At 44.2% G+C, this 15519-nt stretch overlaps 1 protein-coding gene and 1 pseudogene across 1 annotated transcript; one reads left to right on the top strand and one right to left on the bottom strand.

Annotated features, from left to right (window-relative positions):
* Positions 1-4930: 4930 nt before the first annotated feature.
* Positions 4931-8487, top strand: LOC123129354 (putative serpin-Z6A; annotated as a pseudogene).
* Positions 8488-12205: 3718 nt separating this feature from the next.
* LOC123130114 (peroxidase 70) lies at positions 12206-13771 on the bottom strand. Its single transcript, XM_044550065.1, has 3 exons — positions 13476-13771; positions 13123-13314; positions 12206-13022 (listed from the first exon to the last, which is right to left on the bottom strand). Exons 1-3 carry the CDS (start codon positions 13689-13691, stop codon positions 12462-12464), a joined length of 969 nt encoding a protein of 322 aa, XP_044406000.1. The 5' UTR covers positions 13692-13771; the 3' UTR covers positions 12206-12461.
* Between the last annotated feature and the right edge of the window lie 1748 nt (positions 13772-15519).

Raw genomic sequence — 15519 nt, 5'->3', positions numbered from 1 at the left:
TATATATATGTCTATGTTCTTAATGAACAAATGATTCATTGGGAAGCTAGATAAACATCATAGGAACTTTTTTTGGCAAAGAAAATGTGGAAGAAGAAGGTATTTCCTAGTTTCCTAGGGTTTGTAGGTCCCAAAATACAGGGGGCTTGGTATTAAGGACTTGAGAATGTAGAATATAAGCCTCCTTGTCTAGTGGTGTTGGAAACTTGAGCATTGTAAGGGGCTCTGGAAAGATATTATTAAGGCTAAATATTTGAGAAGAGACAATGTTGCTACTGTTAAAGAAAAGTTTTCCAATTCCCCTATTTGGAAAGACATTATGAAAGTTTAGGATGTATACATATTGGGAAGAGAGGTGATAGTCAAATATGGTAACATTGCTAGGTTGTGGAAAGAACCCTGGGATGATAATATTCCTTTGTGTGATAAATTCGCTCAGTTATTTGAGATATGCAACTTCCATGATTGTACTATCAAAGATAGTCTTAATGTTGATACTCCCAATATCTTTTGAAGAATACTATCTAATGATATGTTGGATCAATGGAACTTCATTAAGAACATATGCTCTAGTGTTGCTTCTTTTCAGGATGTAGTCTCCTAGAAGTTTGGCCCTAATAAGAAGTTCATTACAATATCTGTTTACAAGATGTTGGAAAGGCCTCTAGCAGGGTGTGACTGCGGGTGAATCTAGGAAGCTAAGATTCCATTAAAATTTTAGATTTTTATGTGGCAGTTATCACAAGATGCGGTCATAACGAGGGATGTTATGAGTAGAAGAAACTAGCCTGCCAATCCAAAATGTTCTATTTCTGGAGATAGAGAAACCTCATAGGACCTTTTTTTTTCTTATGCCCTATTGCACCTGTGGTTAGCGATCGGTGGGATCGGTGCTCGGAACTGATCTCTATCCAAACAACTTGTGGCATTTTTTTTGCTTGGTGCTATCGTTTTTTCCCTGGTGGAGAAAATTTATATACTATGGGTCTCGCTGCTATCTGCTGGTGTAACTGGAACCGTCGAAATCGTGCAACCTTTGAGTTCAAATGGCCCCGTACTACTTTTGACGTGGTTTTTTGCTTCGTGCACATATCTTATCTCTTGGGAAGGATTCCATAAGGAAGACAATTCTGGACAGTTGAAGTACAGAGCCATAATGTTGAGGAATGACGCCACCAATGTGATGAGGATTTACACTGCGGGCCAAGGTCCCGATTGCTCAAGTTTGAAGCTGTTTTGCTTGTGGGATGACGCTCTCCGATCTGATCATTTCAGTTGATGTTGTTGGTGTAATTTCCTGTAGTTTCCCGGACACTAAAAAAAAGGTGGAGGCTATGCGGAGTTTTCTACCTTTATTGAGTGCTTGACAAAATATACTCGGCAAAGATTTTGACACTCAGTAAAGGCATCGATTTCACTAGCGGGGGAATGGTTATTCTTCAGTCTCCTACGTTTGGTACGAGAGCTAGATTTAAGATTTTGAGTTGAACATGTTTCTCGAAGGCCACATCTCCCGCCACGCAACTCCATGGTGGATGGAGTAAACCGCTGGTATGGTACAGGAGTACATGACACAAATGAGAACGAAGCCATAAATACTGCTCTGTTTCACAAAACAATCAAATAAAAACAAGTTTACCAATTGTCATGGAAATAATCAACAAAGGTGAACTTCCTAACAACCTAAATACTTTGCCGAGTGTCAGCCTGAAAACACTCAGCATAGGTGGACGCACTATCACCCTGCTGTCAACCGTGGCAAGTAGGGACAGGGACACGTGTCCACCTGTTTACCGAGTGTATTTTCTCGGACACTCAAAAAAGCAGAGGTTATGCCTTACCGAGTGTTTTCCTTGTCACTTGGTTTAGGCTGGTGACTTTACAAAGTGCTTGACAAAATACATTCTGCAAAGATTTTGGTAGTCAGTAAAAACATCGATTCCGCTAGTGAGGAAAGGGTCATTATGTAGTCTCCTGCATTTGGTATGAGTGTGAGATTTATGATTTTGAGCTGCATGTGTTTCATCGAAGGTCATGCCTCGGGCCACGCGGCTCCATGATGGGCCATCGTCAGTTGCAGCGTCAGGAGAGGAACATGTGCAATAAAATTCGGTGCATGCACGTAGTACATTCGGTCACAAACTTCTCTATGAGTTGTATAGATGCCCTGAACTGTGCACAAGTTAACGATTGGGGACCATACAACAGTTAATTTGATGAGCCTACCTAAGTTTCTTTCAGTTTATAGTCGTCTTTGATGAGTAGTGATTCTAGTGCGTGAAGTTTCAACTGTCGACGTGATCATTACAAAAAAACATACCTACTTGCACAAGACTTTACAAGGGAAAATAAGCGATTGACCATGTGCTCTCTGCCATGTCGCCAACAGTTGGAAAGAAATCAACTGCAGTTATTATTTTCGATCTCAGCTTCAAGCGTTCAAGTGCATTTGTTTTGTAACAGTACAAACACCCAGCCCAACAATGTTATAAAAGGTAGTCTCACCCAGACAAAAAGTGAGTCTGAGTGATGAAAAAAGGAAACAAGGGATGCTGAAATTTGTTGCCATGTTTTTACTATTATTTGGACATGGACCAAAAATGTAACCAAGTTGTGAGCTTGGGAAACATCAGGAACGCGGTGCTCACCTGTATGCAGTAGATTATAGGTGAGTTATCGGTACATGTTGTAGTCTCGGAGTATCACCTTTTGGCATGCTTTCGATGGTGTAGATTTGATGAGCACCAATGCCAAAGAACAAAAACTTTGACTGATCGTTGGAGGCTCACCACCCGGGGGGTAGATGGCAAGGTTGCCGGTGTGCCTCGTGAGTCGGCAATGCCTGGCCTAATTTCCACTTTGTGCTCGGCGCTACCCAGTTAGTCACCAGATACTTGTGGATCACGGAAGCTCATCTTCGCCCTTGCCGAAAGGGTCGCTCCTAGGCATGCAAGCCGCATTGTTAGTCCGCAAACGTCCATCATGATAATTAAAGTAATAAAGCTCAATGCATTTTTGCCTTGCGCCGCCGCTTTATTTTTTAATTTTTCATTTAACCTTCCAGGCCTTGACCCGCCATCGCCATCGCACTCTGAAAGTGTAACTAGAGTAAATAAAGTTCTAGTTACAGCAGGGCTTAAGGCTACAGAGAAGTTTTCTTATCATAAGTACTTTTCCCATTGATATTTGCACCGCAGAGTAGGCTGCTGCCACTTCATCCTCCTGCACTCCACCAATTCATCTTTATTTGTCCGCTGACGCCAATCTTGGGGCTGCCCATGCCCCCCCTGATGACAATGGCCCTGTTTGGATCATGGGGTTAGAACTAGTTTGGGTTAGTTGGAGGCTCAAATAACCCAAAAATATCCAAACAGGGAGAGTTAGAGTGGGTTAGTTCTATCTAACCCAACTATCCCGATGTAGAGGTGCTTATTTGGGTTAGAGTGAGTTAGAAAATAACTCTAACTCTAACTGTGTTAGATTATCCAAACAGGGCCAATATAACGCTTCTTGCTGAAGCCCACTAGCTCCTATCAGCATTCGCCTCGGAGTCCCTAATGCTACATATCAAGTCATGCACTCTGAGCCTCTGTTCTTCACTGCTACTGAAAGTTTTACTTGCCGCTCGCCATGCATGGTTTTGCATGAGAGAATGAAGTGAGGAATCCAGTTATAGGCAGGTGCAACTATGGTTGCCGTAGGATGTCCAAGAACAAAGTCCTAATCATCGATGTCGGCTGACAAGGGCATCAATGCTGTACTTTATGTTCAAGCGTTTAGGCAGTGTTGGGGTTAACACGAGTAATACTGTGAAATACTACGGTGGTAGAGCATGGCTCCATGGTGTGCTTGTAATAAAAAAATCTCTACTCGTGCTGATCTCCTGTGTGTTCTCGAAAAAAATAATACCAAGATCAAATAAATTTAAATTCAAAGAAAGCTCAATTTATAAGTTTCTAAATGGTCCAGCTGATCGTAGGTAGGTCAGTTATATTCGTGAGAAGAGTGACCCGTGAGGGAGCCACAAGAGGTATTAAGTAGCACACCATATGGAAGATCTTAATTAGCCGGGTTTGTGTTAGTTTCTAGGTCCATCTATGGTAGTGACTCTAGCGTTTAAAGATCATTCATGTTTTGCCCTGTTAGGAACACATGAATTTCGCAGGAATTTCTTAGGGATATGATCCTATGGGAATTTTCCAATAATGCCTTCCGGGCTGAAGGATTGCTTTTGAAAATTCATATATGAATCCTTCCTTTCCTTCCCATTTTGGATGACTATCAACATCTTCTCAAACCTCATGTATTCACTTTCTCTAAGAATTCCAATGCAACACGTCTCCTCTCTCTCTCTCTCTCTCTCTCTCTCTCTCTAAGTCAAATGACCATGTTATACAACAACTGCGTTTCAGATTCATGTACGAATGTACAAAACATGGCATCCAGTTCCTGCAATTTTTCTATTTCTATGCTTTTCTTACCTCTTGTTCCGAACTTGCTCTCAACCAGTCGCTATGCCGAGTGTTCTACCTTTCAAGTTCTTGACAAAATACACTCCGCAAAGATTCTGACACTCAATAAAGACGTCGATTCCGCTAGCGAGGGAAGGGTCAGTCACGTGCTGCCGTACGGGTGACTCACGGCAAGCCAGCCGCGCTAGCTGCCCACAGGCGAGGACCAGTCGGCCCGCCTTTGGATGTGCGGCCACATGCTGCTGTGCCATTGGCCGACCTTCAGCCTCATGTGGAGTTGGTCCCTGACACGCTTCTGATAGCGGCCTTGCCACTTGAGCCGGTGGTTGAGACTGTCGGGAAGGGGGTTGCTACTCCACCACCACCCCCTCCTCTGGCACCAGAGCTGGCGCCACGACCGCAGTTGGGGGTGACTCTACATGCCGAAGTTGTCGGCATACGGTTGATGAGACGGTACTATGGACACAAATGAGGATTCCTTGGCCAAGGATATGCAGCGTAAAGGAAGGCACAACCTTGACAACCAAGGTATTACGTCGTCATCCAAATCCTTTTAGCTTTTTCCAATACTGTCATCGTTTCTAAGCTGAATAATGTAGGTGTTAGTCTTGGAAAGAATGAGAAGGATATTTCTAGTTCGACTAACGCTTTGAAACATTTGGAATATGACCAGTTAAAAGTTACTCCACGTGTTTCTAGAAAGTCTTATGCCTCCCATACCGACGAGGAGGAACTGCATGCCACATCAGATGGTCAGTTACTCTCTCATTTAGTAGGAGCGGTTCCGTACATGGGCCTAGATGAACCCGGGCTTAGTTCATTGACTGAGCTTACAACATCCGGACGTAAATCAAAGACCACATGTTCAAAAAAAGATATAAAATCCCATAAGAGGGCGAAATGTTCTAAATCTCCTATTGTTTCCTCATGAATGGAATGTTTTTCAAGATCAGAGGTCTTTGGGACTTGGCTAAACATTTATTCACTGCGGAATGTAATAGGGAATACAATTTAGATTTTTTTTGGCTATCTTTGAAACACGGAGACATGATTTCTCAGTAAGTTTGCTTAACCATCTTTCTGGCGGGCTGGACTTCACTTGGGTTTCACGACTGCCTAGAGGTCATTCTGGGGCATTTTACTTGGCGTGAATACAGGGACTATGGATATTTTTGCTAGTTCGGATGGTGAGTTTCACATTAAACTCCATATTCGCAACAAGGCCCTCGTCACCATGTATGGGGAATCCCAGGATGAGTTCAAGGCCGATTTTCTCCATGAACTGGTTAATCTGGCGAATGATAATCCCTATCCTATTCTTATAGCAGGTGGGGATTTCAGTTTGCTTCGATTTCCAAATGAGAAAAGCCACGTCGGGTTTGATAATCCTTGGCCTTTCCTTTCCAATGCTGTCATCGATAGTCTAGATCTGCAAGAGGTTTTCATGATTGGAAGGCCACTTGGGAGAACAGTCTTCCAGAACTGACATATGAGAAACTAGATCGCGTTTTGATGGATACCAATTGGGAATCAAAATTTCTTATGGTGTCTGTTCGTGCTCTACCTTGTATCGGGGCTATATCAGACCATGCACCCATTCTTCTAACTTCTGGTTTGCCACGACCATAACATAGACACAAGTTCAAGTTCGAACTTGGGTGGTTGCTTTGGGATGGCTTCCATGACATGGTCAAGGAGGCGTGAGAGAAACCGGTGGTTGGGCCTACCCCAATACACAAATGGAATAACAATTTATCCTAGAAGGTGATTCAAATAGTAGATATTTGCATGGAGTCGCAAATGGCAGACACTAGAAGAAAATTATTCATTCCCTACAACATGATGAGGGCACGATTGAGGGACATGCGCAACTTAAATGTAATATCATTTGTTATTATAAAATTTGTTTGGAACACGAGAGGAAGGAAACTTCTCAATAGATGAGTCCCGAACAGATGACATCCCCTAGGTCTCTAATGAGGAACACAACCTTCTGACAGCTCCATACTCCAAGAAGAAAGTTAGAAAGACAGTTTTCCTAATGGAGCACAACAAAACACCGTATCTGAATGGTTTTCTCGCTGAGTTCTTTGAACTTCCAGAGACCCCGATGGCAATATACATCACTTAATTGGAGACCCCGATGCTTGCTCGGAGCTTTACACCATAATGATTGAGCTCTGCGACACCACCAACCATCTAGGGCGCCCAAGCACTCAAGAATAACAAGCTCTATGCACTAGTAGAAAAAGGCCCATTTGTCCCGGTTCATAAGGCCCATTTGTCTAAGATCGGGAACCGGGACTAAAGGGTCGGTACTAAAGCCCAATACCTTTAGTCCCGGTTCTGATACGAACCGGGACAGATGGAGCTTCATGTGGCCGCTGCGGCTTGCCCAGACAGGAGGGCCTTTTGTCCCGGTTGGTAGCACCAACCGGGACCAAAAGGCATCCATGCGCCAGCAATTCAGGGCTGGGATTTTTGTAGGGGTTTCATATATTAATTGTGTTAGCTAGCTAATAGAGAAAAGTGTCCTCTCTTATCTCCGTGCTTGGTCGACGCTATGTACTATATGTATAGAAAGGACTCGACACACTATCTAGTAGTAAACAAATGAAAAAAACTATTAAATACAGAAGATCGTCATGAACATATAAAGAGAGAAGTGATCAACCTCTCCTTCTCCGAGTGATCAACCTCTAGCTAGCGGAGCAAGCAGGCCCTCCCCACGCGGATCATCTTCACTGTATCCGTCCGTGCGCTGCAACGACCTCGCGGGGTCCGTCGTGCGCTGGCGGAGCAGGCCCTTGCCGACCGGCGGGCCATGCGTCAACTTCGCGTGCGCCGTGTGGCACGACAAGACAAGGCCTCTCAAGCCCGCGTACGCCGCCGCCGCCGCCGTCAAGTCGTACAGGGCGCAGACGCGCGCCGTAAACTTCCGCGAAAAGGTCAGTGGTCGATCTATATGCATGTGCATGTTAATCGTATATAGATCGATCGAGTGCAATTAATATGTGCGTACTTACATACCTGGTGGTGCAGCCGGTGGAAGCAGCGAAGCAGATCAACGCATGGGTGGCGGCGTCCACGAATAACCTCATCCCCTCGATCATCAATCCACGCGCACTATCCGAGCTGACCGACGCCGACCTCGTGGTCGCCAACGCCATCTACCTCAAGGGCGAGTGGCTCAAGCCTTTCCGCAAGGAGCAGACCAAGGAGGACAAGATCCACCGCCTCGACGGCGGCATTGTCGACGTGCCCTTCATGCGTGACCACGGCAGGCAGCGCATTGCGTGCCATGACGGGTTCAAGGTGCTCCAGCTTTACTACGAGAGGGGTCAGCCGTTGGCTGCTCAGCCATCGGCGCTCTACTCAATGTGCATCTTCCTCCCACACGACCACGACGGGCTGTGGCGGCTCACCAACAAGATCGCATGCAACAATGGCTTTTTGTGCGAGCACCTGCCGACGGGCACCGTCCTAGACGGCGACTTCCGCTTGCCCAAGTTCAAGCTCGCGTTCTCCACCGACATGACAAACGTTCTCCAGGACTTGGGACTCAAGGACGCTTTCGACCTGTGGAAGGCCGACCTGTCCAACATGGTGGAGGAGAGCCCTGGCGTGAACCTTGCGCTGGAGAAAGTGCTACACAAGGCTGTCATCGAGGTAAACGAGGAAGGCACAGAGGCGGCCGCCGTCACCGCTGCTGGTCTTTGCAGAAGTACACGGCCGGGCCTACAAACCGCCGGTGCGCGTGGACTTTGTGGCTGATCACCCGTTTGCCTTCTTCGTGATGGAGGAGGTGTCGGGTGCAATTCTTTTCACAGGACACGTCCTTGATCAACATAATAAAGCATTTGAGTTTTTAGCACCTTTATATTGTAATGCATGTGTTTGTAGAAGGAGAGAGCAGATGAATAGTGCACTGTGCAAGTTTGATGATGACGCATATATTTGTAGCATTTCTGATACAACACTCAATGAATATGAGAGTATAGAGATAAAGAAATAATATCAATCATCTTAGTGAAAAAGGTGAAATGGATCCCACACAAAGCATTAATTGCTCAGACATGCACGGTACCTCCCGTGCATGGTAGAAAAGCCGGTCTCGTAGTTCCTTAGAATTTTTTTGTTCCTTTTATTCCCCTCCTAGTGCTCGCTCTTCCTCAGGAAATTTTATGGATGGTGGTGGACAACGTAGGAAGAAAGTTGGTGCTGTGATTGTCCCTTCACGGTCCAACCTCTGTATAAAAAATCTTTCATTTAAATAAAGATCCTTTTTTGGAATATGAGGAGGTTCGGTGCTAGGGGGCGCCAGAATTAGTTGTGTGACTTTGTTCGTGATTCAAGTATTGATATTGTTCGTGAAAGATTGTGGATGTCGCCTGGAGGGGGGGATAGGCGCTTTTAAAATAATTATGATTTAGGCTTAAATAAATACAGAATAAAATTAGTGCTTAATTTCACAAGCACAAAACTTGAAAATCGACTAGGCTCAACTATGTGCACCAACAACCTATGCTAAGCAAGATAAACAACTAAGTGATAGTAAGATATATAACATGAAACATTATGGCTATGACAAAGTGAAGTGCATAAGTAAAGGGATCGGGTAAGAGATAACCGAGGCACGCGGAGATGACGATGTATTCTGAAGTTCACGCCCTTGTGGATGCTAATCTCCGTTCGAAGCAGTGTGGAGGCATAATTCCCCCCAAATGCCAGTAGGGCCACCGTAATCTCCTCACCCCTCACAAAATGCAAGATGTCGTGATTCCACTAAAGGGCACTTGAGGGCGGTCACCGAACCCGTACAATTGGCAACCCTTGGGACGGTCACCGAACCCGTACAATTGGCAACCCTTGGGGGTGGTCACCGAACCCGTACAATTGGCAACCCTTAGAATGGTCACTGAACCCGTACAAATTGCTCGAGGCAATATACATAACTTAATTGGAGACCCCGACGCTTGCTCGAAGCTTTACACCACAATGATTGAGCCCCGCGACACCACCAACCATCTAGGGCGCTCAAGAACTCAAGAGGAACAAGCTCTAGGGTACCAAGCACCCAAGAGTAATAAGCTACTCAAACTTCACTTCCAACATGTCACCGTGGAGAATTCAAATCTATGCACCCAATGCAATGACAACCACAAAGTTCATCATACCGTAAGAAGTGACTACGATACTTTCATGGTATAAGGAACTAAATCACACATTAACAATCCATATTATAACAATTGACTTGTGATGATTGTATCTCAAAGTATAACAAGCAAGTTTTGGTCAATTCAATATGATTGTTCTTCTAATGTCATACTTTTAAAGTTGTTTTAGGAACATCATTACACTTAATGATATCTCAAGATCCGAAAAACATGATCACCAACAACATTTGAGCTAGTCTTAGAGGCGAGACTAGGAATCAGATTTTACCGTTTGTCATTTCGCACGTGCATATGAGTTTTCCACTAAATTGCATATTCCAGGATCATAGCAGTTGTAGCATAGAAAATAAACTCTTTATTACAAACATGAAAATATAATATTATTGCCTCTAGGCATATTTCCAATAGGTAGAGTCATCCATGGCTCCGGTATCATCGGCTTGTACGTCATGTTTTCTAGAGCACTCACATAACATGTCATGGGCCGCCCAATGTGACCTAGGATGGAACCGACTTAGGGGTTCTCGGCCCGACCCACCAGGCCGGATCTGACATGCCAACGACCACCTAGGCCATGGCACCATCACCCTCATTAGGGGTGGATGTCTTTTGAGGGAGGGGACAATTGGCAGTGGGAATCGTGGGGCAATGTCATCACCGGGGAGCAGTGTCGTTGGTGGAGGTTGCATTGGGGCTATCCTGAAGGGAGAAGACATCGGGGCTGGGATTGTACTGCGTGTGGCCCAAAAAACTTGAAGGTGGTTTATGTGAGAGAGGGCGGACAAAGGAGGAAGAGAAATGCATGCAGGGTAGGAAACTGAACCTTACATATTTTTTTACGATTCCCCAAAGTTTAGCTTAACTATTCTCTGTGCAACATTTGTTTCTTTATACGAGCGCCCCACATGATTTGGCTCCGATTGCAGATCTGCTCTCTCATGTAGTATTTCGAAATTACTACTACCTCTGTGCTAAAATACAAGAAGTTTTTTTAGGCTTGTTTAGCCTAAAAACAGGTCTTATATTTTATGACGGAGGAAGTAGTTCATTAACATGGTATGGTTTGGGGGCAATAAGTTATTCGGTCTAGGCGTCTAGCTATGCAATCCATGTCCACAAATAAGATGAGCTGTGCCGGTGCGGCCCAAAAAAGGAAAGGTGTGGTGGGAGGCAAGGTTACTGTACTGAAGTGATAGAAGAAAAAAAAAATCTTTAGAATCATACACATTGTAAGGAAAAGAAATCATGTATCCTTTGGGACGCAGATCTTTGGGTGCCAATGCACACAAACTGGAATATAATATTAAAAGTTACAAAATTAGTCAAAACTCATAAAAGTTCTTGGAAACAAGAATAGTATAGTGGTATACTGATGTGAAAAGTTTCGCGAAGGAATGACTAGCTTCCATGGTGTTCTAGACAAAATAAAACAAAATCAGCACTATATAAATGTTACAATTGCAGTAGGGCATTTTGGAGACCGAGCTCTGTGAAGCCCTTTATTTTAAAAAATTCAAAATTCATAAATTTTAGTTTCAAATTTTTTGAAAATAAATACACATGTACTCAAGGATGTAAAGTGTATGTGTGAAAAAATTCCGGATGAAATACCTTGAATCGCGAGCTGCACAAAAAAAAACAAAATCATGGCCTTTAAAGATGAACAGTACAGATGCTAAAAAGCCCTACATTTGTCTTTTTTGTGTAGTTCACGTTTTAATATATTTTGACCTGAAAATTTGCACACATGTACATTATATATCTAGGTATATGTGTATTTATTTTTAGAATTTTTTGAAACTGAAAATTTTGAATTTAAAAGTTTTCAAATAAAGGCCTTCATGGAGCTCGGTCTCCGTTTGGCATTTTCATTACAATTGACACTTTTGTAATAATCAATTTGTTTGTTTTTGTCCCAGAGTCCACGGAAGTCACTCCTTCGTGAAACTTTTTATACGAGTATAACACTATACCATTCTTGCTTCCAAGATTTTTCAGAAAATTTTCATTTTTATGCAATTTCTATTTATTTATTTGAAAATCAGGCTCAATGGGACCCGAGAGCCATTGGCTATTTCTGGTATCCTTGGCTGCTATTGGTAGTTGTATGTGATTCATACAAGGGGCTTGCTTCAGTACGCTCCTGTCTTAATCTCTATTATTGGGGAGTTTGTTTTGTCGCCTCCACTCCGGTTTTTTTTTTTGCATCGCTTCCACTCCGTTCAATCCCCATTTATTGCAGACGTTTGTTCCTACCGGTTCGCCTCACCTCCTTGCCCGTTTTTCTCTTCACAATATTTACCTTCCCCTACCCGTACTTAAATCAAATTAAATCTTTTCAAAATTTAGAATATGATGCGTGTAAGGTATGTGTCGGACAAAACTGATGTTGAACCACTAAAATATGTATACCCCGTTGCAACATATGTGCAATTAGCTAGTAAAATTAAACCAAAGAGTCTGACTCAAAGAAAAGAAAGATCGAAAAAAATCCTTCTTCGCATTTGTTTTCTCTCACAGTCACAGTTTTGTCGCAAATATCACTCCAGTGTTCCATAAAAAACAATGCATGCTTGGTTTCCTTTATAGCACAGCATGTATACGTCGGAGCGACTTACATGATGAAGCAGGTACCTTACAACCCTGGAGCTTGAGGGTTACTTACCTATGGATCCCAGCCCCCAGGCATTATCGAACCAAACGGCTCTTATTCTGCCATGCATGCTAGCTGGTTGGTACGTAGCCAACCTAACTTTACATACACATTTTAGGCCTATATATTTGTAACACATATGGCGAGACGATGGACGGATCAGCTATTGACGACCCTGCAGTTGCGCCTAATCTGGCCGGCGGTTCCCGTGAGCGGATTGATGTTCCCCATCTTGATCATCGCCGTCACGAAGTCGGAGGCAAAGAGCGCCGGGTTAGCGACGTACTGGCGCACCAGCGCGTCCTGGGAGCCGCCGTCGAAGAGCACCTGGTCGGAGTTGAGCAGGCCGCGCTTGGCGACCAGGTTGCGGTAGTAGGCGTTGTCGAAGAGGAGCTGTGTCTGCACGTCGAACGGTGCCAGGTTCTTGTCGCCGTTGGGGGCCTGGGCGGGGCAGGTGCGCTTGCGCAGCGTGGCGAACGCCGGGTCGATGTTGGTGCCGTTGTAGATGTGGTCGCGGAAGTTGACGCACTGCGAGAAGCCGATGGTGTGCGCGCCGGACAGCGCAGTGAGGTCCTGCGGGCTCAGCTGCTTCTTGTCGAACGCTTTGATGAGCTGGCCCAGGCTTAAGCTTGGCGCCGGGAGGTCGCTGTTCGCCTCAGTCAAGCTGGCCGTCGTTGAGTCCCGGCGGCCGAGCGGCACCGACCAGCTGGGCCCGCCTAGCTGCAGGAACGACGTGCGTACCGATCGATCCAAGCGTTGTCAGCAACAAGAAAAGTGCAGTGTAACCACTGTCCATTGATTGTAGTAGTATTGTACGTACCAGGAAAGTGCCGTCCCGTGCTGCGAGGGCGGCGATGTCGGCGCAGGAGACGATGCCAGGGCAGAGCAGCTCCACGTTCTTCTTGATCTCGTCGATCACCTCGTAGCCCCGCACCGAATCCACGTTCGGAAAGGCCGTCTTCTCGCCAACGAAGCTACCCACGTCATCCAAGAGAATGGACCCGTCACAGCCCTACATATACATATATATAACGTAATCCCACCATTAATCCAAGAGAATGGCCTAATTAAGCGTGTTCACTAGAACAAATTAATACTATGCTAGTACTGTATATGATGGTAAATCAATTCGACATAAGTATCTTTTGCTAACGGCTCATCTAATTTAGTTACTTGGACAAAGCAGTCGTGGAAGTGGAGCCTGAGGAGGGAGGCGCCCATTCGGCGCTCGGCGAGGAGCGCCTTGATCATGGTGGCCCGCACGATGAGCTGCAGCGTCGGGCAGCTCTTGGCGTAGAACGACGGCGACAGCTGACCATACGCGGAAGAGGAGAGGAGGAAGAGGGCAAGCAAGCAATGCCAGGCCCTACAGCCAGAGCTGGAAGCCATGGCTCACAAATCTATCTAGCTACGTACGTAGGCTCAGTGTGTTCTTTCACCGTAAGGATTGCTAGCTCAGTGGCTTTGCATAACTGTGGCGGGCACGAGCCACCTATTTATAATAGCACTCTTCTTTCAGTTGCATGAGATGCATGTAGATTGGTCAAAGTTAGGCCGTTAGGGTTGTGGAGAACTATGACAAGTTCCACGTGGTATCTTTCTCTGGTTGACTAAGAGCAACGCATCTCTCTGTAGATGCCAAAAACTGATCTGTCTTTATTTATATATATGTTGCTCATCTGTCACTGCCAAATGGCATTCCAGTATATATAAGAAATTATGTATAAATAATTTAGTGTGTGGTTGTCGATCTTTATGGATAAAGATCATCTTCAGCAAACTAATTTTATGTAATTGCTGATAGGACATGGGACCGGAGAAGGATATGTGATCAAGTCATGATGGCAACTATTCCAGGCAAACAAAGATAAAAGAATAGAAAAAACATAATTAAAGAACCATCAGAGGAGTGTTCCAAGTGCATTCATAGTGGGAGGTAACGGAAATGCGCAGGAGCACGTGAGTGCGCGGCACTCACCTGCCAAGTCCTACTGCCCGCTCGGTTTGCCCCGCGATTCGCGCAGTAGTTCAATCCCACATGAGGGCACAGTAAAATAGAAAATCCCTCAAAAAGTTTTAAGTTTCCACAACAAAACTTATAGTTTTTGCATCTAAACCAGTCAAGTTTCAATCAATTTTAGATATATAATTTCAAGTAATTTTTCCATCGGTCCTAGACACAAAATAATTGATTTTTATCGATCACTCGTACTAAGTATCAACATTGAAACTTAACATTTAAAAAAAAAGTCATGGAAATATATTCAAAATGGATCTTATTTGAAAGTGTTGGTCACGAGAAGCATGAATATGAAAACAGAACTTAGTTTGGAATTTTCATTTAAAAGACATAAAACTTTGAAAATCAGAAGCCAAAATAAAAAGCGGACACGAGGGACATGCGTGCGCCCGCACTTGCATGCCACAAATCCTCTCCCTAGGAGGCAAGTGTTTAATTTTGTTTGCGGGATGAGAGGTGAATTAATGTTGCCATAGGTCAGCTAAATTCAATAGTATGTCTTCTATTGAATTCAGATGAGATATTTCGAACTTCCCGGAAACTTCATTAAAACAAAGGAAAAAAGGGGGATCCCTTTAACAATCTCTCCAACTATTCCAATCTTCTAATAGACTTCCTAAAAATCACTGTAACACCCATGAAACTCTTCAAAAGGAGGCAAACACAAAACCATATACAACTTCTTTGAAACCACCTTACTAATTGAATCCTCGATTGTGGGAAATAAAACCTTCATTGAACGCCACCATGAACCTCTATTGAGACATACAAAGATGAAAGCAGTAAAAGTTGTTTCATTTATCTGGTATCAAATTTGGAATTTGAACCACCATGAACCGTTCTTGTGACATCTTTGGTTAGAGTGATACTCCTTAGTGAGAACCTAGTTATACCACCGCGGTTGCCACATCACCTAGTCAACTCCAACCCTCTTTCCACATACCTAAGCACCCCAAGGGCCAAATAGTGCTTGATGCACCGATAGAGGTACATATAGAGTACATGCTTGACATAAGATGTTGGACTGAAAAGGGATCGAGAACAATACATGTTTTGAATATAGCTAAGAACTATGTTTCTGCACATAAACATTATTTCATTTACCTTTGTGGAAAATATAACATTCTTTCAACATATTAATTTGACAACATGACATACATGAAAGGGCCAAGTCCTGATTTAAGTGTGTAACTACAT

Source organism: Triticum aestivum, chromosome 6A (assembly GCF_018294505.1).
Source record: "Triticum aestivum cultivar Chinese Spring chromosome 6A, IWGSC CS RefSeq v2.1, whole genome shotgun sequence".
Taxonomy (NCBI): Eukaryota; Viridiplantae; Streptophyta; class Magnoliopsida; order Poales; family Poaceae; genus Triticum; species Triticum aestivum.
This window is presented reverse-complemented; position numbering and strand designations above follow the sequence as displayed.

Coding starts and splice junctions, on each gene's coding strand:
- LOC123130114 (XM_044550065.1), bottom strand. CDS start 13,691: ATGGCTTCCAGCTCTGGCTGTAGGGCCTGGCATTGCTTGCTTGCCCTC. Junction 13,315..13,475: donor TCCACGACTGCTTTGTCCAA/GTAACTAAATTA, acceptor ATGTATATGTAG/GGCTGTGACGGGTCCATTCT. Junction 13,023..13,122: donor CACGGGACGGCACTTTCCTG/GTACGTACAATA, acceptor TCGTTCCTGCAG/CTAGGCGGGCCCAGCTGGTC.